This window comes from Phasianus colchicus, chromosome 4 (genome assembly GCF_987193195.1).
Source record: "Phasianus colchicus chromosome 4, bPhaCol1.hap1.1, whole genome shotgun sequence".
In the NCBI taxonomy this organism is placed as follows: domain Eukaryota; kingdom Metazoa; phylum Chordata; class Aves; order Galliformes; family Phasianidae; genus Phasianus; species Phasianus colchicus.
In genome coordinates, this window is record NC_143439.1 from 50,444,746 (window position 1) to 50,469,939 (window position 25,194).

Below are 25,194 nucleotides of genomic sequence, written 5' to 3' on the forward strand. Positions count from 1 at the left end.
AAGGCAGGTTTTGAATAGTCTCTTCCTAAAAATACTAATATTCCTTTCCTTTGAGATTTTGGATAAGGAGCTTCAACGCCTTATGAGAAAACTTGCATTGCTTACTTCTCACATTGAACACCTGTTCTTCCATTTTTCACTAGGTTTGGGTTACCCAATACCAGCACATGCAATCAGGCAAAAAGTTTCCATTGCAATCATGATAAAGAAAATCAGACACCCAAACATTTTGAGATGTTTCCACTAGAATGCTGTGGCTCAGAAGTAGAGAAATAGCTACCATTTGCAAATAATATTGATAGTAGCGCCCTAGGTGATCATCACTCATTTTAGGTCTGCTACAGATAGCAGCTGCTCAAAAAAATCAACTTTTTTTTCTGTTTTGTACTGCAGACAAATCCAGATGTGAGGCCATCTGGGTAAGCAGCTTGCATATTAGATAAAGAGCTCATCCATCTGTAAAATACTTCATAAACAGCATTTGAATTGAGTGAGCTCTGTGAAAAAAACAAGGATGTACGATAAATGTGATCTAACGTCTCAATTTCCACCATGCTCTTCCATTGTGCTTCCTGGAGCATCTTGACCCAATAATTTCCTAAATATATGTGAACGTCATAGAGGGATTTTTTAGTGCTTCTGTTCTTCGTGAAGTTTTTGAATAAAAATTGGAGAGTTTTCATAGCGATGCACATGTTTCACATAGCCTTGTTCTATGACTTGACTTTTTAGTGACCTGGAATGCTGCACATCACCTCCAGCTCCACATTCATTGCTCAACACTCAGACAGTTCCAAAGGCAGGTTCAGTATTGCAGCCTAAATGATATCTTTTCCTTGAAATTTGCTTTTGTTGTTGTTGTTCTTGACTTTCTTGCTTCAGCTTTTCTGCCCCTATTCACCTTCTCATGCTGTGCAATGAAGGGGAACATCTGGCTGTAAGAGAATATTGCTATTACATCCAAAAATACCTTGCTTCTCCTTTTTTTTTAAACTCAGTATGAGTCATTAAGTGGGACTTTCAGAAACGAACACCTCGTTGTGGAAAATATTTATGGGGGTGGAGTGGAGGGTTGCAAATATATATGTCTTTATTGAAAACTAAGTTGATAGCAAAAAATGTAGTCTTAAAACTCAAGTAACCGAGGGTTTCAATTATGTACAATAATACCATCCAGGGTTTTACCATGTTAGACTTGTTAGGCTGTTTTTTAATGAAAGGTCACATTTGTCCCTTAATCCATTGATCTATTTCTCACTTGGAGAAGGCAGCAGGATGCAGATTTTGGGAATGCAGCTAAGCAAGCTGCCCTGTCACCTCTGCCTGATTTCATTTTTGTTCTTAGATTTGCTCAGGAAGTAAACCATGACACTCTTGATACCTGCTGTATTTATCCCTACAAGCCTTTCTCATATCCTTGGTGGCCATTAGATTAAACGATAATTTTTTCTTATATCTATGCATTTCACCAACACTGTAAACAACATACAAGGAGTTTTATAAACTCATATATATATATAAATTTAATAAAAGGGGTTTGATTATTATTGTTCTTGTTTTTTAAGTAACCATTTTCAAAGGGGAGCATGAAAAACATGTATGCTCAAGATGGGAATAACATGTTTGAAAACCAGCATGCTGCTATTTGCTTTCCCTTGTGTTCCTGGGCAGTACAGGAGAGGTCAGGTACATTGCCCACACCCATTTTAACGTGTGGGCAACAAGCACACTTCCTTCCCAGGGACAGGCACGCCAAACAAAGGGGGGCCCTCCTTGCAGCATGAAGGAGCATTTGCAAAGGTTTCTAAAATAAATCTGGCAAAGAAGGTATCTGCAGAATTACTCACTGCCAGGGAACTCCTTCTGAAAAAGGAAATGAAAATGTATTTTCACAAGAAGTTCCTACATGGATTTAGGTAAGACATCACGTCATTCATCATTTTGCCTTGATGAGTTTAATCTTTAGTTCCTACAGAAGCTAACACGGTTGTCAAACATCCCTCAGAATTGTGCTACAGTTTGAAGCATATGATGATGAAACAGAACCCAAACTCGAGCACAACTCTCTCAACTCCTTCCAAAGTTCTACCTCTTCCTTGAGATGTCAATAGATACGATGCAGGTCTGGTGCAGAGGATAGGTCATTGTGCTGCTAGGAAGGGAGCCTGGGCTATGGCCACCACTACTCTAGTGGTAGGCCACTGCTAGGCTGGGCCAAGGAGCACTTCCAGCTGTCCTGCAAAAGCACATCTGTTCCTGTAGTGGCATGGAAACACAGCATCCTTCAGTGCAAGGCCTGCCCTGTGTTTCAGGTGGCTGTGGAGCAGCCCTCAAGCTACTCCAGTTCCAGGGATCGGGCTTGAGCCAACTAGTGCCTGGGTGTAGTAGCACTGAGATGGGTTCAAGGCACTGAGCAGCTTAGAAAAGGTCACAGACCAAACAGGCCCAACAGAGTACCCTGGCTTGTGCAAATGGAAATCAGCCTTGGGTTTGGCTTTAAAACCTAGATGTAGGCATCTACATTATCATCCAGCCTCCTTTCAAGGTAAACCCATATATTTGTGTAGCTGCAGCAAACAGACAGTACCCTGCTTCTTGAGACCTCTGTTTCTGGCAGTCCTAACAGCCTTACACTTCATTACCTTTATATCTTTTTTTCTTTGAACAGATTTGTTATTTCTCTGGAATATTTATCTTGAGACCCAGCTGTCAGCAGCATGCACCACTAACATTTACACCTTTTCCTTTCTTGTTATCTGACAAGCAGAAACAGTGCAATAACTTCCTAGAACTATTCTTCCCGTGACAACAGCAGGGAAGTGGTGATCAGGACAATGTATGAGAAGTGCTTTCCTTTAGAGTAACTTGAAAATGCGCTTCCCCTTTCTTCAAACTGAAGCCTGCTTAAGTACTGAGCTAAGGATTACTTAATACTACCAGCTCTCACCCTGAGATCGCCTAGCATAAAAGCAATCACATCACTTCCCCAAAACTCAATACTCTTCCCCAAAATCAGGTACACATCCTAATTCCCCAGACAGCCATCAGCCCGATTATGAGAACAAGGCATCTCCTATGTGTGACACACAACTCATAACTGCATTTTCCTTTTGTTGCTTTTGGGGGTTCATATGAAGTACTCGCAGCCCACGGAAGTGCAAAGCAGCGGCCATGGGCTGCAGGCCTGGAGGACAACCCATGCTCAAGCCAGTTGGTAAACTTTTCCACATACAATGTGGCGTGCGAGCCCCAGTCTGTTTCCGTAAACTATCCAACTTGTGTAATACTCTCTCTCCCTAGGGAGATCTCAACTTCCTCTCTGCCTGGATTTAGCATAAGAATGATCCCAGTGGCTCTGATGAAACCACAGGGGAAACTTCCTTGTGAAATCACACCCAGACTGAGGGATTTTGAGACATCAGGGCCAGGTTAGCTTCCTGCCCTCTCCACCCTGAACATGGCCTAAGGGCTACACAGTTCAGGTGCTTCCTTGACAAGAAAAGCAGAGAAAGAAACTACTGTCAGAGGTCAGAAGTTCTGAGGAAACACTGGTTCCTCCTTTCATTCTTCTTGGAAAGAAGAAGAGGTCTGTCATGCCTGGAAGCTCCCCAGCCCCTGCACTGCAGGGACACCCAGCAGAATGTAGCACAGGGCAGCTGTGAGACAGAGCTAGCATCCAGCAAGATGAGTACATTTTGCACGCATGAAGTATTATGGCATCGAGTTCCTAATGCCTGGCCTAGGCTGAAAGCCCTCATTTCCCTCCTGCCATCTCCTTGCTGGGGCCATCTCATTTTTGTGCCTCTCGTTTTGGAGGAGGCTGGTATCCACTGGTGGAGAGAGCATTCCATGTTAGCCTTCAGTGTGCTTTTCCCACATAGAAGGCAAATGGTCTCCTTGTATGCATTAGGCAGAGCACAGCCAGCAGGCTGAGGAAAAAGATCCTTTCCCTCTGCTGAGCACTGATGAGGCCATACCTGCATTGCTGGGTTCAGCTCTGGGCTCCACAGAACAAGAGAGATATGGACATACTGGACAGACCCCAGCAAAGGGCCACAAAGATGATGAAGGTATGGGACCACTGTATGATGAGAGGCTCAGAGAACTGGAACCGTTCAGCTTGGAACAGAGAATGCTCAGGGGAGATCTCATCAATGTCTGCACATACCTGAAGGGGGGGTGCGGAGAGAATGGTGCCAGGCTCTTTTCAGTGGTGCAGTGGGCACAAACTGGAACTCCTGTACTCTGCAGATAGATAACCAAGCATTGTTGTGAGTTGTCTAGAGAAGTGCTGAAATTTCTTCCTTGGAGGTCTTCAAAAGCTGCCTAGATGTGGTCCTGGGCAACCTGCTGTTAGTGGGGTTGGGCTACATGGCCTCCAGAGGTCCCTTCTAACCTCAGCTGTTCTTTGATTCTGGAGGAAAAGTGCCCTTCTATGAGCCAGAGTGTGTTACTCCAGCAAAGTCCTTGTTTAGTCTGTGCAGTATAGACTTTACATGGTTATCTCAATAAATGATGAAAAGCTGGAACTCTTGATCTCCTGAGGTCTGCCCATGTGGCACTGCAGACACTGTAAAAGAGGATAACCTGAAATGATAAAGGATGGCACACAAGAGAGGAAGACAAATTTTACAAATGGGAGTCAGGAAACACTTTATGAATTAGCGGAAGTCAAGCCAGCACCATAACGCAGATCTCCCACCTGACAAATTACCTTTCCTCCTGTTTACAAACCAAACTTAACTCATTAAATTTGTGGCTCATTGCTCACTCTCCTGTCCAGCATTTCCTACCAGGTCATACGGTTGTCTCATGGGGTGTAGGTAGAAGAGTCGTATTTCTAAAACCTTAGTTTTAGAAATCTAACAACTGTTACACTCTCTTACAGCCCAGTGGATGTACCAGCCATCACACTCTGATGAGACAGAGGAAATGCAACAGCACTTAATAATTTACTATTATTTTAACACAAATCAGGTGAAGTGTCTCTTGAGCATTTGAAAAGCATTCTTGCTCAGAACACAAGCCTGGTTTTAGGCCCAACACCATTATAGAGGATACAAAGGAATCTAGAGAGGAAAGCAAGATGGTGGCTTTTATCCTGAGCTCAACAGCTTGCTCAGTCCTTTTTGTTTCCACAACCGGGGTTAAAAGTTCACACAGCATAACAGCACAAGGGTCCCAGGCCACGGGGACCTCTGGTGGTGCTGGGGATACATGGTGCCTTTACCAAACTAAAAGAGGCAGAGAGCACCTAACTTTTCACCTCTGAACGGATGCCAAAAGCCTCATTTGACTGTTCACATGCTAACAAAAACTGCAATTTCTTCCCCTCCTTCAAACTCTACAGCAGAGTTTTTGTCTCAGTCAAAAGAAAGATATGTAGCACTCTTAAAAAATGCAAGATACATAAATAAAGCTAGGAAGAAAAAAAAAAAAAGCAGAACCTCACCACCTGACCACAGGATGAAACTAGTTACAGGATGTCAAGCTCCATCCACAATGTGAATTTAATTCAGCAAGGTCCCTGAATGATTCATCCCAGCAGCAGTCCGCTTTGAGATGATGGTTTGGGTACATCAGCACTGCACTGTGGGAGCTGGAGGGAGGGGGCTGCCTCAGCACAGAGCCCACTCTATGCAAGGTACCTCACCACTTGATCCTGCAGCATCTCTGCTGGACACCACGTTACCCACCTGCCATACGACGTCGTTCCCTAACTGTTCTTGCAGATCTCTTCCACATTTGCATTCCTCCCAGCTTACCTGCACTGGTAAGGAAGGCCCTTTGTGAGTGCAATTAATCATGAGATCAGAGAAAGGACAAATGCCAAGCTCCTAAAAGGCCAACTGGCATTCTGGATAAATACAGGCCCTGTTTGTGAGAAAGATAATCCTCAAAAAACAGCATGTCCCAACTCCATGCCATGTGGAAGTCAACCAAGCTATAGGAAAAGGTGAACTTCTATCTGGCAGTAACTGGTTAGAAGCCACAGGCACAGTCAGCCCAGCCAGGCTCCAGAAAGTCAAACAAAATCAAGAGGGCTCTTCTCCATGACAGTTTTCAAGATGCCTCTGCCACCAGCAGCACCCACAGCGACACAGGGCTGCACCAAACAGCAAAAGTTATTTTCACGTCAGTCTGAGCAGACTGATAGCTGTTTGTCCAAGCAGTCAGACAACCCTCAAAGGGCAACTTGTGGCAGCAGAAGGAGAAAACCTCATGTTATCTCTTTCAAGTCTAAGTGCAAAATGCACTTTTGTCTTGCCTGACTTTAGCACAGAGTAGCAGTAACGTTTTGAAAACAAACCCTACCCCACCCATATGGAAAGAAAGAAAAAAGTCTGAACAACACTGAATACTGTAGTCTCCTTCTGAGGGAAAAAAAGAATAGCACGTGATGTGTAGTAACATCCTCTTACACACTCCACAGAGAGAAACAACAGCCCTGGTAGGGGCACAGTAACGATGCCACCACCACTAAATGTCATTGGCAAGGGCACCACCTATTGTCGAGATCCCCTACATGTTCCACCAGCAGACACCACCTTTCACCACAGTTTAATGATCTGGGGTGACATTTGCATCAAAAAATGCATTTTTTACTAGGCTTCAATTGTTAGCTATAGCATTCAATCATTTCCATAATTTAGGACAAGTTAAAATATGGCATCTCTCACATTTTCAGAATCCCAAGAGTGCAAAAAAGGAGAAAACACCCAGCTTTAAGCAGAGTAGCCCAGGGTTGGCCCAACACACCAAGGAAATAAAAGCACAACCAAAGCAGGAGTTGTCAGATCAGTGCAGACTGTTGGAGCAAGGATGGGAGTCAAGCTGTGTGTCCACATTGGGCACTGCAAAAAACTCTGTCCTTCCTCCAGAGAAGGCAAGTCCAGGATCAACTCCCATTTTAAAACACTGCAGCTTGAGGGACTATTCTCCAAGATGGATCTTGCTGCCAGGAAAAGGAGTCTGTAAGTAATGACCAAGACCCAATCAGACATTCACTGAGGCTGTGGTGCAGTGACCATGGCTCAGATTCAGCTGTTAGAGCTAAGCTAGCATCTACCAAATTTTCACATTTCTAAATCCTGCTTTTTGCTATTCTCTTCAGTTTATTAGGGCTCTCTATGCAAACGCACAAAGCTGGCTTGTTCCAGTACTGTCCCCAGGCTATAAAACAACAAAGTCATAGGACTGACTCTGCAGGAGTTAACTCAGTCGAAGTCAGTTTTCCCCACCTCAGGTAATAAAATATGCAGGACTCGAGCCAGCACTTTGCTCTCAGGTGTCTTTCCACTCTTCCAGAAGCATAATATAGCAATATCTGCACAAAATGGCCTTGGGAAAAGCCAGGCTTACAAGCTCTGAATTCATGATTATACAGCAATTGTTTTCCTCAGGATTTGTCCAATGATTACCTGTGACCAAAGTGTTCTCATCAAATGAGGTCTATCCAGAACACCATCCTCCACTAATAACCCATCTGTATAGCGCTCAGACCTGCCCCTCTCCTTTGACTTAGGCCACCGCCTTCGTCTCACAAAATAGTCCCATCTCTTCAGCTACTTCAGGCAAAAAATATATATATAAATAAAAATAAATAAATAAAAAATCCTAAAACCACAACCCTTATTTTCAGTAATGTGAGCATTCAGCTCCCACTCACATCACTTAAAATCAGGCCACAAATCTGTTCCTTTCTGTGCCTGCAGATGGTTGCTTTCTCTCTCTACAGATGGCATCCTGAAGTTGGGACAAGTGGCTTCCATGCAGAACTCCAAGTCTATTATTTGACTAAAATCTGATAAAAGCCAAAATGTGTTCTTCCAACGAAAGACAGAAGGCTATACTTGTGGTAAAAATCCTTTATTAAACTAGATTTTGTAAATTCCTTTTCACATTAGAAATTCTAAATGCAATTACAAAATTGTATTTCAGTAAAAAAAAAAAGAAAGAAAGTTAACAGCAAAATTACATCTTTATACAAATAAAAAAAATTTAATTTCAATTTAAAAATAGACATTGATTTCTTCCAATGTACTGGTCCTGAAAGCTTTGACACCTGGTAGCTACCAGAATACTCGGTCTTTTCACATGCACATTCACACAGAGTCATGTAGTACTCAGCATACTTCATTTAGCTGAAGTAGCATTCAAATAGCATTATCAGTTGGGTTTTCACTGTTTTGTTTTTTAATTAAAAATATTTTTATTTAAAAAAAACCCAAACCCTAATTTTGATACACAGGCATTGTGGTAACAAACATTTCTTTTTCAGTGTTCGTACTCTGTCCTCTTCCTCGCTCTGTGAAGAGGGCAGTACTACTCTGTAAACGTGAAATGCTTTTGAAGACACGACCATGAGCAACGTAAAGTCCATGTATGATTTATCATAGTACATTTATGATGATCTTTCATTGCTATCATCAATAAAAACTGTCCTCTTATTTATCAGACATACTTTGTGGCACAATTAAGTAACGATCTGGTTACTCTTCATCTGCTCATGTACTTGTTTAGAATACATGTTCTGCTAAACACTGAAGATCCTTCCTGACACTCTACGTACAACCAACCAGGTTAAACTAGGGCATCTGCGTTGCTTTAATGAAGACTCCCAAGTCACAATGGTTCCCAACAGCCACAAAAAATGTCAGTTACATTTTGCTTGAGGTGTCCCTCAGCAGACCTATTAAAAACACTGAGTTTAAACAAGATTATACCACATATGATTAAAAACAAAACCAAAAAGTTAATCCAAGCATTATCAAGGTATTACTTAAAAAGTACTTCTGCCCCATTGCTTTCATGACCAATAGAAATGTATTTCCAAACACTTGCACCACTTTGGAGAATAACCATCACTATTGCACTTAGGAACTTTTTATTCCTTCCTTTCTTCCTTCTTTTCTTTCTTTGCTGTAGGGCTACACATCACTGCTACAGTGTTGAACTGAATTTTGCATGAACAATTTGAGAATCTTCCTATATTAAAAATTGAAGTAAACATTAAAATGTTTCATAGAAGAAGAAACCAAAGTCACATTAGGGGTGAGCAGCCATTGCAACCACATGCTGTTGAATAGATTAAGAGGTGGCACACAATACAGGCATTTGAAAAGTCACATGTTTCAGAGTGCTGGTGGCCATACGACTAAGTGCTACTTGGATTAAAAATATCAAATGCAGAATTTTCACAATATGCCTCATGACTCACACTGATGCAACTGCAAAAGACATCAAATGTCATTTTCAAACAATTCTATTTTAAATAATTCATCTCACTATAAAATACTTATTGTATTATAAAAATAATTGAAGAAACACAAGAATTCCGGTGTGTTTTTCTGTATAGTTTAGCAAGAATTAAGAATCTTCATGCTTTCAAATAATAGAACCCTACTTTCTCTCTCTGTACTGATTTTCTGCGCCATTCCATATCCCACTCAGTAAAGCTTCTAAGCACACCCTTAAACACTTACAGGTGAAAACAGCTGAGCTCATCATCTTTTCTCTGAATTGGAAGTCTCAACTCAATGCCTCAAGTCAAGCTGCCGAAGCTGATAGAGGTTTTGCCTACAATTTCAATAAAAGCAGGACTGCTCCTGCCCATTACAATATTAAACTATAACTTTCATCCAAATTCAGCCCGCAATCAACAAATTATAATCAGGCAAACAACCAGCTTGTAGGAAGGTATGCTACCCAAAGTACCTCAGTGAGCCCAGGCCTGTACCCAAAGACACAGGGGACAGAGAAAGAAAGAGAAGTATTCCAAACTGCTCCAGCTCAGCACTTCTCCACTGACTAACAGATGGGAGAAAAGCTCTTCTAGTAAGGCATGGAGCTGAGGTTTTGCCCTGATCATTTTAAGCCCTATTTGGTTAAACACAAAGAGAGAAAATAAAGAGAGGGAGGGACACTGAAAATCTGTGGGTGCAGCTTCTATAGACTATTTTTGCTTTTTTTTTTTTTTTTTTTTTTTTTTTAATTTTAACCTCTTTCACACCCTTGATATTATTATTTTTTTTTTTTTAAATCTTACAGCAGCAGGTTCAAGAAAGGCTCAGAAAGTGGCACTTCAGGAGGACCCCGAGCCCACTAGGTAGGGCATTTTCTGGAGAAGTGAGAGCTGGGTGCAGTCACTGCTCCTCACTTAACCAGCAGAAGGAGAAAAGCTGTGCTTCTCACCTCCAGGGTAAGTGTATCAACAACTAGGCTAAGATGAACAGATGGACAAGGCAACAACTCCTGCTCATCTTCTGAACTGAAATCTAAGCTGTCTTTGTCCATGTCAGAATGGTGTGAATGTGCTGAGTGAATCAGGCCCCCTCCCAACACAACCAGAAGTGTAGGCATTTCTCTGGGTACAAGCTCACTTGCATTACAACTTTGGTGCCCAGCAGCTCAACACTGACATTTCCAAGTATAAACTGAGACCTTTGCTGGGCAACTCTGCCACCTCAGCCAACCAGCAGGGACTATGCTGCAAAGAAGTGCCCCAAAGAGCCACATCTCCATTCAGTATAAAAGGCAGCAGTAAGGAAAATTTCCTCAAAAACAGAAGGAACTTTCTTTGTGCAGAAGAATGATCCCAGCTCCATTTAGGCATTTCAGATGTCTACAGCCCCAGTGCCTGAGAGACACGTCAGTCTTTCATTCTAGGCAGAATGGATGAATCACAGAGGATGGAGCATTCACCCCACAGGTGCAGTAGCACAAACAACCCTGCTACTGCTGCAGGAGCAGCAGGAGCCCAAATATTTTGTATTTCAAGCACTGTTTAACAGTGTAGCTCAACAAGGAGAAAAAGGGACATGAACTAATCAAGTACCCCCCCAAAATATAAAACTTATTACTTAAAACAATTATTCCAGTAAAAGTCTGTTTGATTAAATATTATTCAAGCTATTCTTGCATTTAAAATCACCAAAAAAGATCACTGTATCTGTTAAAGCATGACAAACTCATTTTTTGATCTATCGTACACTGCATTCACTGTGTATCTATTACAGTAAATACAGTAGTAAATTCAGTAAACTTCATGTCTTTTCATTTGTCAGCAACACATTTGCAATGAAACCTATTTCTGTGCACAGCTTTTCTCACAGAAGTTCCTTGCTTATACTGCCCATGCACACAAATGGCAGAACTTGTACGCACATATGGAGACATACAGAAACTCCATGTGTGTGAAGTTCCTGGATAAGATTTACTGAGGAAGTATTTTAAAAACGAAAACTCTCCTATTAATCCTTAACCTATTAATATTATTCCTAACACACAACTCCTATCTGTTCTTAAAAACAAAGCTTTACATTAGGAAAGAAAAAAAAAAAAAGCAAACAAAAAAAACAGTTTAATGAATTCATGGATTCCTATGGCCTCCAGGAAGCAAAGGTGTAAGATGTAATTCATTGTAGAAGGTGAAATGAAAAAGGGTTCTGATTGCTTACTGAAAATCCACGCCAAAGTACAGGTGTTTCTATTTATTGGGTTTTTTAGTCTTTGGCTTTTTTCTGTTTTTTTGTTTTTTTTTTTTGTGGCTCGGTTTCTGTTTTTAAAACATAGGTATATTCAGATGCAAAACCACCACGAATAGAGTACTTTTCATATCTTCTTCAAGATGGGCGATTACTACTCTAATATTCACATTCAATTTGATATTAAAAGTACATTTTAAATGTCTCAAAGATAAACAGATTTTCTACAAGTAAATTACCAAAGTTAATATGCGCAGAATGAAGACATCAGTATTAAATACCTGTAAAATGAAACAGTACTCATTTCAAGCCATTCAAAAAGCCATAAAAGGTATACTCTTCATTCAATAGTTTTTGTGGGCTTGATTTTTTCTTTTTTTCTTTTTTTTTTTTAATGAGTGCATTTCCCATTAGCTATGTGTAAGTAGATGTTTTATTTTCTCCTTTAACAGACTGCTAAATCTATAAAAAATTACCTAACACGCAGCTGGTCTTAACATACAGTCCTTCCATTTGTTTCAAGAGTAATTTGGAATAGAATAAGAACAACAGAACTGGTCGAGTTGTCACAAAATGACCACTAAAAAGAACACCTCTGACTCTTGAAGAAATCTGGAAGTATTTTAACATTCAGTGGTAACGGGATTTGAAATAGCAATAGTTGCTGAGTTCCCACCTCTCCTCTGTTCTTCACAAGGATTTAGCACAAAGCTCTGAATCACAAAATAGCTGTACACTGTTCTACGTTCCAAAAACACTGAAATCACTGAAATTTAAATAGGTGAAGTGAGAGTTATGGACTGAGTAAGCTGAGAAGACTGCTGTATCTAAAAATTGTACCTCAATTTCCCTTGAAAACATTATAAAATCCTCATCAGAATTCTTAATCTGCATTACTAAGACTTCAAATCCTGACTTTTTTTTTTGTAGATTTAAAAAAAAGATTTATCTCACAAGAAAATGTTTTTAGAAACATACTGACAAGACCACGTGCTGCAAATTGAGACCACTTCTAATAAATACCATCCTTTAAAAGAGATTAGAAAATATTATTGCAGTTGTTCAAAAAGTTTTTAGCTGTAATCCAACATCTCATTTTTTATGTTCCTCTTCTCATTAACCCTTCAATTCAGCATGACTTTCAGGCAGCCTGGCTTTATTTCTGCAAACCTGGAAATAAGAAAAGATGAAATTTCAACATGAAAGCGACATTCAATGTCATATCTCTATGCCACCACCAAACACACAGAAATCATTAATGTTCTCAGTCAAGTAAGTGTGCATGCCAGAGTCAGGAGATCACCAACACATCCTCTGAATGTGACAGTAAAGGTGGATTTTATAGGGTCTGGAGAGGCAAAAAAATAAGAAAAAGAAAAGGTTGCCCAGTATTCTTGGTTATATTCATTCTGCCTCTCTTTTCACATGTTTCTTTCAAAATACATTTTCTCTCTTGTGTTCTGTAGAAAGTGAGAGGGAAATGGGAAGTCTCTGCTCTGAATCCTACCTTCACAGTCACCTTCATATATACTCCCATAAGAAAAGGCAGCAAACACATTGATGCCAACACCAGATTATTTGCTAAATTGCTGTCCCATATAAGAAGTTGAGAGCTGAAGCATACATTGGAGACCAATAAAAAAGATGATTAACTCTTCACATTAAAAAGCTAGTGACCTTAAATGGAAAGAGGCAATTAAGCTATATTTAGATAAACGAAAACACTATGAGTTAAAGTTATGTCAGATGAAAGGATCTCAGATTTAATAGGTATCCATTATGTCAGTTTTGAGTCATAAAATTGTACAGGTCTTATGAAACAGCAGACGGGCAGCAATCAATTTAGTAGCTTAGCAGTACGATAAAACAGACCAATTTGCAGTTAGTCAAATGCAGGATAAGAAAAAAAAAAAAGTCCCACTAACAAAAATGTAAACTCACCTGAAGTTGTGGCTTGTGAGGTATCTGATAGCTGCTGGTTTGATGCGAGCAACTCCTCCCTGACTATGGCTTCCTCTTCCCGTGATAACACAGAGATAAGGTTTACCACCAGACTGTTGGTACTCTGTAATAGCAGGCACAGTAACAGTTAAAATTTATTCTCTGAGAAGGCTTGGCATTCAGCACAACCTTCTCACCTCCATTTTTCTGAAAACTTTCACCAGATGATTTAGAACTTTGTTTTCTCATGCTGGCCAATGCACCTTTCATATAAAACTAATTTCCCATATTCTGAAAAGATACTCAGAAAAAAAAAAAAAAAGCAAAGCTTTTTAAGTCTAGATTGCTTGCAGTATGCAATGTGATCATCAGAAAATCCTTCAAAATTCCACAGCAGCTTTTCTGCTTTTATCATCTATTCTTTACGCAGGATTTATACCCTTTGGGAATATAATTAATTTAAAAAGAAGGGTGTTATACACTTATTTTTTAACTGACAATAACGTGAATAAAGAAATTACACATTAATAATATATGAAGAAAGAAGATGGAAAACATAAATCCACACAGTTTTATGACAATTATATCACACTAATTTCTGCCACATTGCAGCACATGATTTAATAGATCAGCACATGACCCTTGTTAGGTGTTGTTCATATCTTACAGATAACATCAGCCCAAATTGATGGAAGTTTAAAAGTTGAAATAAAATATAAATGAAGTTGTATTCTCACAATCACCAAGATTTGTCAGTTAAAGATGATCACAGGATATTTTTCCTAAACTTCTCTCTCTTTCTCTATTTAGTTCATTGTGTCAGCAGTAAGTATCCTGTATTGATCCCTCTCCTATGTATGTAAGCAAACATGATTTTTTTTTTGATAATGAAGTGAATGGAGTGAACAAGGAGCTCCTCCCACCATTCCTAAACTCCTGATGTCAGTGTAGCTTCAGGAAATTAAGCTTATAGATCAGACTGTAGCTTAAAGCAAATAGATGTTCTACTCCTAAAACAAGATAATGTAATGTGATTAGCTCTGACTGAACATCTTACTCCCTGCTGAACACTTCGTTTTTTGTTTCCACTGTGTGGAGTAGCTATCATTAAAAAGTTTTGAGCACTGGTAACCTGCACAAGAAATAGTTCATACAAAAACACTCCCAATGCACTTAAATTTATAGGATAAATTAATAATGCAGAAAATGTACTTCCTGAGTGTTCTTGCTGTAAAAGGACATCTCTTCACTGGGAGACAAAACAAGCCCTCAAGCAAAACTACACATGGCATTTATGGAATCAGCATTATCTCAATATCCTACTGACAAATTTATACAACACTTATCAAAAGATAGGTTAAACTACACATCTTCATGTGAAAGTTGAAGACAATATAATCATGGTGCCTAGAATTGCAACACAGTGATTTTTTTTATTTTTTTTATTTTTTTTTATTTTTTTTTTAAGATTTTAAAAAAAGCAAGAAAGTTCCAACAAAGCAATGCAAGTATGACACAAACATTTGCATTATCATCTCTGTTAAAAACTCCATGAGGGACAGATCAAATCTTCGACAGATCAAGTCTTCACTAAAAAAATAACAGAGGATAAAACAGAAGCAAAAGATTTACAAACAAGTACAAAAGCATTAGGATAAAAAAAAAGGATAGCACCACTGAGCAAAAATAATCATTGCCTTGCCAAGGAAAACAATTTCCATGGGGAAATTTTGAAAATAAAACTACACAAAAGGCAGCTGCTTTCACGTGTTGCTGAATTACAACTGGACTCTGCTATTGTTGTATAGAGTGATTTCTTAGTAGAGACCGTGGAGAATAATTTTTAGGAGAAAAGAATTATTAGCTTTTGCCTACCGTTGCTTTTTTCCTGCAGCACTCTGGACAACTGATTCACAGCTTCATCCACGTGGAGACCATGCAGATCCAACACATTCAGAGGCAGCAAGGAAGTATTTACTCTTTCAAAGATTTGCGCAGCAGCAGCATGGTTGGCTTCTTTCATTTTCTGCTCATGAAGGCGACCCTTTATTCAAACGTAATGGAATATTACAGTCTGAAACACGATTTAAGCTCTATATTGGTTGCTGAGTTCAAAATGACAGTACTGACAGGGTGCTTTTAATCTCACAGTTTGAAGTATTGACATTTATAAGCACAACACAATTTTTAGAAGCAGCTCAGTGAAATCTACCCATAAAGAGATTTCATGAAATTTGTTTGCAGGAAACTACTCAAAGCTGGCAAAAAGAAGAAACCATGAACAGAAGTTTCATGAGAAAGGGAAAAAGCTAGAGAAGACACAAGAATATAAAATCATTACATGAGCTAAAAAGTTACACTTTGTGCCAACTGTCAGATTTATTATCCTAATAATTTTACTTTTTAAAACCGCATTTTACTTTTTGAAAGTATTTAATAAAAACTTATGAAACAGTACCAAAGAAATTGCCTAATTGCCCAGGAAAACCCTGCTGAGTTATATTTGATGTCAGTTCTTCTGAACGCATTTCTAAAAATCAGACTAACCAAGAAGTGCAAAAGCTTGACAAGCTGACTACTGTAATTCCTAATATTTTTGACATCTCTTATGACTAATGATATCAGTACAGCCTTAATTGGAATTAAGGGCAAGGAGTGGTACAGAACTATTAACGCTACACCGTGAACCAGTACCATCTGTTTCCCAAAAACCTTGCAGTGATAATATCTGAGAGACTAAAGTTAACAAATTATATCTTTGACAATCTGTAAGCACAACCTGAAATGAAATGAAAGACTTAACTCCAGGTACTGGACTGACGAGGGCTCAAGAGAACTGAACTGAAGTGTAAGAAAGTCTTATTCTTTCTTAAAATGGATCAGCTGAAGTACATTAGTAACAGCCCTATAATTCTCACATTCAGAGAACTACCAGAACAGGACAAAGCCACCAAGCGTAAGTATTTTTTCATGAATAAAGGTACTTTGGCTTGCCTTCTTATTACCTAAAAGAAAATACATTATAAATTTCCAGACTGTATTTATAATTATGTTTAAGAACAAAAACAACGGGAAGACTTTAAATTACACAGAGTGCTCCAAAAGTTATGCCTCCTATTTATTCCCATAGAAACTACAACAGATACAAAGAACACAATAATACTGTTTAATAGAAAAAAAATTCTCAGCTACAGAACACTACTCTTCAACATAGCCGCCACCATTAGCTACAAATTTTTGCCAGCTGTGAGCAAAAGTCTGCATGCCGCACTTGCAAAAATTTGCATTGCTGTCCAGAATGTGGCTTGCCCTTCACATTGCCATGGCCACTGCTGAAGAGCACCACCCACCGCCTCACTGTGTTCACATCCACTGTTCGATCTCCATTAAAGCTCAGCAAATGTTGACGAATGTCAACAAGTGCAATTTTTTCCACTTGGAAAAATTCAAAGACACATCTTTGCTTCACGTGCACCTCCATGTTGGAGGACCTTTTGTCAGACTGCCTCTCTGCTGCCATCTGTTGCACAGCATCAAAATGTAACAGAATATTGGTGAGAAGGTTCAGTTCAGCCTCTACTGCCATACCACCAACATCTATCTGCCTCTGATACTGTGAGCCAACACAGTAAAATAGGAGGCATTACTTCTGGAGCAGTCCTAGTCATATACGCTGAGAATTGTGGTTGAATCAAGACTGGATTGCCTGTGCTACACAGCCAGATTTTATGAGACAGATCAGCAGAAGATCTACGTTCCAGAAAACAGATGAATGGCAAAAAGCACAGCATACCACACCACATTATCCTGATAGAAAAACAGCTTGTACCCATACAGACATACAAAATCAAGACACAAAGACAGCTGACAGCAATCTTCCAAAGACTTATGAAGGATGAAATACACACAATTCTCAGGCAAAAGATCACGTTAATAATTGTTTGATTCCTAAAAAATACAAGAGACCTGTCTAGAAACTGTTCCTCATCAGTTAAGAGGAGCTCCGGGGACTCGCAGAGGACTCAACAGCTAATGTTTATTGCACTCCACGTCATGCACTAGTGAACCTGGAAAGACCACTTTGACACAAATCTTAGTGCTTATGAGTATGCAGATGAGAGAGTGGACTCTGTGGGATATTTAGCATACCTAAGCGCTTGCATATGATCTTTCACGAAGTTTCACACTGAATTTGGTTACATCAGTTTCATGTGTCAGCATCATTACTAACGAATGCAAGTTTAAGCGTAAGGTGATTCTCAAAATACTGAGCAAATCTATCAACTGCAGTAGACACAACTTTGTTATCACTTCCAATCTACTATTTACTTATGTCTCTAAACGCAGAAAGAAAGCACCATATTTAAGTTTACCTGACGTGCATAAAATGCTGCCACAGGCTTCATTCCCATGTGATAGGCCTCTCCAGCCTTTTTCAAACACTCCTGCCTCTTTTGCTGGTGATGAAAAGCTTCCGCTCTGAAGTCATCATACTGTGGATACTCATATTCTTGAAATATTTCACTCAAAACATCATCCTCTTCCTTAGCTTTTCTTGCCTGTAAAAATGTGCAATGTTGAAGCTAAGAATGTTTTTTAAGGTGGTTGTACTGACATGGCTTTGGATACACTTGTAAGTACTATTTGAAATAATAATGATAATAATAATAATAATAATAATAATACCACCTTCTCCCGATTCTTTGCAGCACTGCATGAAGAAACAATTTCATTTCGCTGAACGCTTTCTTGAGCTACAACTGTTTTTACAGGATCTGCCTCCAGAACACAGTTCAGAAATTGTTCGGTCTGCTCTAAAGAATAGCTGTAAATGATAAGTAAAATCTGTAATTTTCCAAAGATATTATTAGTTGGTACTTCTATTAAAATACACATTACATACCTTCATAGTGTTACAGATACAAATGCCTATGAATATAAAGCATTAGAATAGAAATTTCCAGCTTATTACAAAAAGACTTTGTCCACTTTGTCAAACATATTGCATTACTGACATCAATGCACAAGCAGTCTTACTCATCTGAGATGTAATAGAGGGGCACTCCAACACAAAAAAGCCAATTAAATAGTAAAGTAAATTGCATCATATCTTAATAAAACACAGACATCCATATAGAAATAAATACTGCTGTCTGGGCTGCATAAGTTAGTTTATCTTAAATCTCCTCTGGACTGTGCTAGATAGTACAAACTAGCTTAAAACTAGCTCAGTTTTCTGAAACTCACGCAGGAAAATCCTTGTATTTCCAGTCAAATTTTTGTTAAGAAATTTAACACAGTAAGAACAGAAGATCAGCAGCCATTACATTTCTAGTAAGCCCTTTTTCTTCTTAATATTTTTCTTGCTGTTCAGTAAGTAGACAAGAGGAACATTGGTCAGAAGTAGATTTTAGGGAAAACAACACTATGGAAAAGAATTTCATATGTGAAAAACAAGAGAAATATTTAAGCTGTAGAGGTGGATAAACAATTTATTTTAAACACTTCACAAGGAAAAGTTTTGATAATAACCTTGGCAAGTAGAAAGACTAATAAGTAGGTATGCAAATCTGTGTGGAGAGAGAGACATGCAACTGGCCAAGGAAGAAAAAAGGGAAGTTTCTCATGAAAAGAAGTTCAGCTCACAGAGACTTTAAGAAGGTTGCCACATACACCAGAAACATAATGCAGAAAAGAGAAACAGAACACAAGCAAGAAGAAACAGAGAGGGCTGATTCCTTCATTGCTGCTATAGTAACCAGGAAACTACTAGCAACTAACATCAGGCAATAGCAGCTTCCCTCTTGGTCTGGATGATATCTGCTGTGCACCCACTGTTACATCCTTCAGCAATTTATTCCACTTAATTTACACCTCAACTCTAGAGCAAATACACAGTTCCACTAACTGCAGTCAACAGCCAGATACGTACTTCTCCTGTGGGGTAAAGCTGTCTATTCTTCAAATGAAGAATCAGGTGGACCTTAATTTCAGTATTCTTTTTTTTTTTTTTTTTTTTAAGACCAGTTACTTTTGCCATATTTAAATCTACAAAAATCATGAAATGCAAGTTCAAAAAAAAAAAAGGCATTAATTTAGAGAACCTTAACTCTTGATATTTAAGACAACAAATGTGCACTACAAAGTAATATGAATAGCTGTTTTACAAAGAACTTTAAAGACTTCTTACTTATTGTCCTTGAAGATATCCATTAAGAAATTTTGATTAATAGTTGGAAACATCTCAAAAAGTTGTTTCTCCTTCAGTTTAGCAGCACAATCTTTTCTAGCCACAGAAGGAACACGTTTCTATCCAGAAGACAAAAGGAATAATATTCAAGCTCATGATTAGAACAAAATACAGTAACAGTGGAACCAACTATACTGCTATTTGTTAGGATTTCAAACAAAATATTCTCAGTAGTTACACACCCACAGCAATGACAACACATCAGTATCAGCCTGTCACACTGATTTGATGAGAAAAAAGGACAAGTGAGTTGTACTGCACACCACTGCAGTTCTCTGCAGTCATTTGAAGTGACTCAAATGGAGCTGCTTCATAACTTGGAAGATGTAAAAGGGCTACCTTTAGAAGGACTTTCAGGTTAGGAATGGATTTGATGCTAGTCTAATCCAGTTCAAATTAAATTTATAGGAAATTCATCTCTACTCAGGTATCTGCAGAAAATGATACTGAGAGGTTGGGATTGAAGCCATGTTTTCTTATCAAACAGAGGAAACAATGCTGTCCTAGTGTAAGTTATCTGAAGTTACAGAGTATTAAATACATCTGTAAAGTTGCATGGAGAATAATCATACACACACATTATAATTATGCTAATTATAGCCCAATATAAATTGATTGTTCTGATCGTCCCAATACTCAGACTGCAGAAAAAAAAAAGTTGTCAAAAAAAAAAAAGCCAAGCTCCATGAATCCAAACCTATAGACATCACATTACTGTTACCAGTAAGCCACATGCATGCAATTTAAAGAAAGAATCCACAAGCCATTCTTTCAAACTACAGGGTAATAACATCCAAATTTCTTTACTGGTAGGAAAAAAATTCTCTTTTTCTAGGACAGCTGTGTATCAAAGACAACTACCAACAGATCTGTCTGTTCTGAACTGCCCTGCAGTAGAGGGCAATATTATGCATACACAAACAAGGCAGCTTATGGGATCTGTGTGGAAAAGGCAAAACAAAAATCTCTGCAAATCCTGTTATTTTCTGACAAGTCATTGCAGAAAACTGCTTGAGATAATCCTCAAATACTTTAAAATGTAAGTCTCATTTGTTAGGAATGTTGTGGTTTCTTCTTAGAAAAAATATTAACAAATTCAATTTCTAAATAAACTATTCAAGAAGCTAATTAAGAAATTGCTGATATTTCTTTCCTATTAAAAAGTACAGGAAGTCACACCAATCACCTCTCTCTTCTTAAATGAGCCATGAAAAAAACAATTCAATCAAATGCAAATGCTAACCTGTATAGTGAAAAGCACCATGATCTGTTTGTGAAACAATCAGAATGTTACATTTTAAAAAGGAATTAAAAAAAAAAAAAATCAACAAACATTTACCACAAGCAAATGTCTGTATCACTGCAGTTGATAACACAAAGTGCATGCATGAATTCTTGAATTCTGGCTGTAATAAGCAGCACAAAGATGAGTCACTACATAAGACATTCCATTTTACTAATGGTAATGAATCATATAATCCGTATAAAAACTGTGATATTCATACCAGGTCCTCTTTCTCCTGCATAGCTATTTCTTCAGATATTATTTGTCTTAGAGAAACTTTCTGAGTTCGAGCATTCCAGTGATCCATAAAAGGAAAAACTTCTGATGTTGCTGCTTTTTTAGTCTGCATTTCATTAGATGAGCTTGAAACCCAGTTCATTCCTTTCTTCTGCATTTTACTGTCTGCATTTTGAGATAACAGCATTGAGTCATTCATATCTATCTGCTGAATCAATGTAGAACCTTCAAAAGCAGTAAAAATGAGATGACAAGCAAAACAATTAGTTTATTTACACAAGCAAAGTCAAAATCATTAAGATGCTTTCCAGCCTAGATAGAATCATAAAACCACAGAATTGATCAGGTTGGAAAAGACCTTTAAATCAAGCCCAACATCAACCTAACCATATTACCCTAACAACCCACCACTAAATTGTGTCTCTGAGCACCACATCCAAACAGTTTTTAAACACATCCAGGGATGGTGATTCAACCACTTCCCTGGGGAGCCTATTCCAGTGCTTAACAACCCTTTTCCTGATAGCCAACCTACACCTCCCCTTGCACAACTTGAGGCCATTTCCCCTCATCCTGTCACGTGTCACCAGTGAGAAGAGACCAACCCTGCCCTCACTACAAGAAACCTTTCAGATACTGGAAGAGAGCAGTAAGGTCTCCCCTCAGCCTCCTATTCCCCAGACTAAATAGCCCCAGTTCCTTCAGCAGCTCTGCATAGGGCATGTTCTCCAAGCCCCTCACAAGCCTTGTTGCCCTGCTTTGGACCTGCTCCAGCACCTCAATGTCCTTTCTGTACTGAGGTGCCCAAAACGGAACACAATACTCAAGGTAAAGCCTCACCAGTGCTGAGTACAGAGGCAAGATTACTTCCCTAGTCCTGCTCACCACGTTTCTGACACAAGCCAGGATGCCACTGGCCTTCTTGGCCACCTGGGCACACTGCTGGCTCATATTCAGCCAACTGTCCATCAGTACACCAAGCTCCCTGTCTGTCAGGCAGCTTTCCAGCCACTCCTCTCCAAGCCCTTAGGGTTGCCTGGGGTTGTTGTGATCAAAATTACCCTATTGAAACTCATACAGTAGGCCTCTGCCCATCAATCTAGTCTATCCAGGTTCCTCTGTAGTGCCTTACTATCCTCCAGCAGAACAACACTCCCTCCCAACTTGGGGCTGTCTGCAAACTTACTGAGGGTGCACTCAATCCCTTCATTAAGATAATGGATAAAAATGTTAAATAGGAGTAGCCCCAATACTTAGCCCTGGGGGACATCACTCATGACTGGCTGCCAACTGGATTTAATTCCATTGACCACAACTCTTTGGGCCCAGATATCCAGCATTTCACCAGCAGAGTGTATGTCCATTTAATCCATGGGCAACCAGCTTCTCCACAAGAATGTTGTGGGGGACAGTGTCAAAGGCTTTAATGAAGTCCAGGTAGACCACATCGACAGCATTACTTTCATCCACTAAGTGGGTTGCCTTGTCTTAGAATGACATCAAGTTTGTCAAGCAGGATCTACCATTCATGAACCCATGCTGACTGGGCCTGATCCCTGGCTGACCTTTAATTGATCTCTGATGGCTCTCAAGATTATCCATTCCATAACTTCTCCTGGTACCAATGTGAGACTGATAGGTCTGTAGCTACTGGGATCATCTTTCTGGCCCTTTCTGAAGATGGGTGCCAGTCTCCAGCCCACTGGGACACCTCTGGTTAGCCAGGACTGTTGAAGGATGATGGCTTGGCAACCATATCCGCCAACTCCCTCAGCACTCTAGGGTGCAATCCATCTGGCCTCACAGACACAGACACTTGTGAGTGTCCAGCTTTTGAAGCAGATCCCAAACTATTTTCTCATGGATTATGCAAGGTCTGTTCTGCTCCCCATCACTACTTTCCAGAGAAAGAGGTTGCGAGCCCAGAGATCAACTAGTCTTAGTATTAAAGACTGAGGCAAAGAAGGCATTAAGTACCTCAGCCTTACCCTGATCCTTGGTTACTGTGTTCCCCTCTGCGTCCAACAAGGGATGGAGATTCTCCCTAGGCCTTCTCTTCCCATTAATGTATTTACAGAAATATTTGTTGTCTTTCACCTTAGTGGCCAAGTTCAGTTCTACTCAGGCTTTGGCCTTTCCAATTTTCTCCCTGCACAGCTTCACTACATACTTGTAATCTTCATAAGTTTCTTGCCTCCTCTTCCAAAAACCATAAATACTTTGATCATTGTTAAAAAAGGATACTATTATTGTAGAAAACAACCTTTCTTACTTCTATTTTCCAAAGACAGTCTGGTCATCTTCACCTACTTCCTAAAAGAAAAGCCACCAGATTCCCCAGATTCATCACATTTTCAACGTACCTTGCACACACATAAGGATATGCTTTTACAAGATAATTATTGACTTATGTATTTGTATGCTTACAATATTTATAACATAATGACAGATGTCTTCTAGGAAGTTACGCTAACAACACTGTTTGGCCATTCAAGTGGGGGTTTTGCACACTGCAGTCCAAATCTCTAACCCGATTAATGTATGTATGTAAGAGGGCTGAGATGTAGACGAACTTTTTTTCTTAGGAAGCTGAGTGACTGGAAACTAGATTGACAAATTTCAACACTACCTGAACAATGACATGCATCTTCCTGCAATAAACAAGTAACCAGAAAAGGACAACAGTGTGTGAATGTTGTAGTTTTGACCTCCTTTCCTCATCAGATGCAGAAATATTCCTCTGCTAGTAATTATCTGGCTGCATCTTTTCTTCCCACAGAGATAAGAGATGTCCTATCAAACAGCTGTTTGATCCAGCCAGCCAGAGCTTCTCTAAATTCTTGCCAGTACACAAAATTATCTGTTTTTCCCTTTATCTACTTAGGATCAGTGATGCTGCATACAATTATCATTTTTTTCTCCAACCCTGCAAATAGTGGTAAATAAGAGTCAAGGTCAAATTAGTTTAATGATCTGTCCATCATTCTTTAATAAATGAAAGTATTTGAAATCTCACTGAAGTTTAAAATAATTAAATGCACTTGCAATGTTTTTTGGTTTTTTACAATGAATATGTAGCATACCTTCCGTAGACAACTTCCATGATTCATCTCTCCTCTGACGCTTCTAAATGAAAACAGTAAAAACATCACTGTTAATAAGCTAATAAGTTAATAACATAGAAATTCACATTGGAACTATGAAAGTTTTTGCTTCTAGGCAAATCAGCTGTAAAATAATGTTTCACAGTATTTCTCAAAGATTAAATACTTTAAAAGAAATGCATTTAAGAAAAATATTTTAAAAGTGAAATTTAAAAGAAAGATATTTGCAAAAGCACAAGTTTTAGAAACATTCTCCACCACTAATGTGTTATAACTGTGTTATCCCAATGTGTAACTAAATAAACCAAACAAAAGCGTGTCTGAACAGAAATCCAAGTTTCATGTTGAAATGGAGATCAATGAACTCTTCAACCAACATACACATAGATGTTTTCTACACACAATAATTCATAAAATAACTTTTCCTAGATGTTATTCCTAGCACATATTTTATCAATCTTGTAATGTGATTTCACACTATAGCCCTTCATTTTCAAGGCTCCTGTTTCATGACACACTGGTAACTTGTAGTCCACCCCTTCAATTGTCTTTCTACAGCTCTACCCATTACAACATATCCATATACTCCACACAGTTCACAAAATACAATTGTATTTTATCACTGATCTCACAAAGATATTTACATCTTACACACACCTTTAGGTCAAGACATACAGACAAATGGTCTGACACAGCATTTCACATCAAAATAAATCTACCTACCAGAATAGATTCTTTCCATTTTTCATGAATCACTTTTGCCAAATTCAGATCAATATGAACCACACAATCCTCAGCAGTTAGTGACCCTTGTGGAAGAAAGAAAGTACATCCATCAGAGCATTCTACAAAATCTTATCCAAGCACAGAAAGTACAGTAGCCTAGTACTT

At 39.0% G+C, this 25,194-nt stretch overlaps 1 protein-coding gene across 6 annotated transcripts in view; it reads right to left on the reverse strand.

Moving 5' to 3' along the window:
* Positions 1-7,860: 7,860 nt before the first annotated feature.
* Positions 7,861-25,194, reverse strand: part of N4BP2 (NEDD4 binding protein 2) — a 42,552-nt gene continuing 25,218 nt past the window's right edge. For all 6 annotated transcript variants that reach the window (XM_090139541.1, XM_090139542.1, XM_090139545.1 and 3 more), the window contains 9 exons: positions 25,027-25,112; positions 24,283-24,325; positions 21,183-21,424; positions 19,618-19,736; positions 18,117-18,252; positions 17,801-17,986; positions 15,303-15,471; positions 13,428-13,551; positions 7,861-12,656 (listed from right to left, as the gene is read on the reverse strand). In XM_090139541.1, coding sequence (XP_089995667.1) covers positions 12,611-12,656; positions 13,428-13,551; positions 15,303-15,471; positions 17,801-17,986; positions 18,117-18,252; positions 19,618-19,736; positions 21,183-21,424; positions 24,283-24,325; positions 25,027-25,112 — 1,151 coding nt within the window. In that variant the 3' untranslated portion in view covers positions 7,861-12,610. The remainder of the gene's footprint in view (positions 12,657-13,427; positions 13,552-15,302; positions 15,472-17,800; positions 17,987-18,116; positions 18,253-19,617; positions 19,737-21,182; positions 21,425-24,282; positions 24,326-25,026; positions 25,113-25,194) is intronic.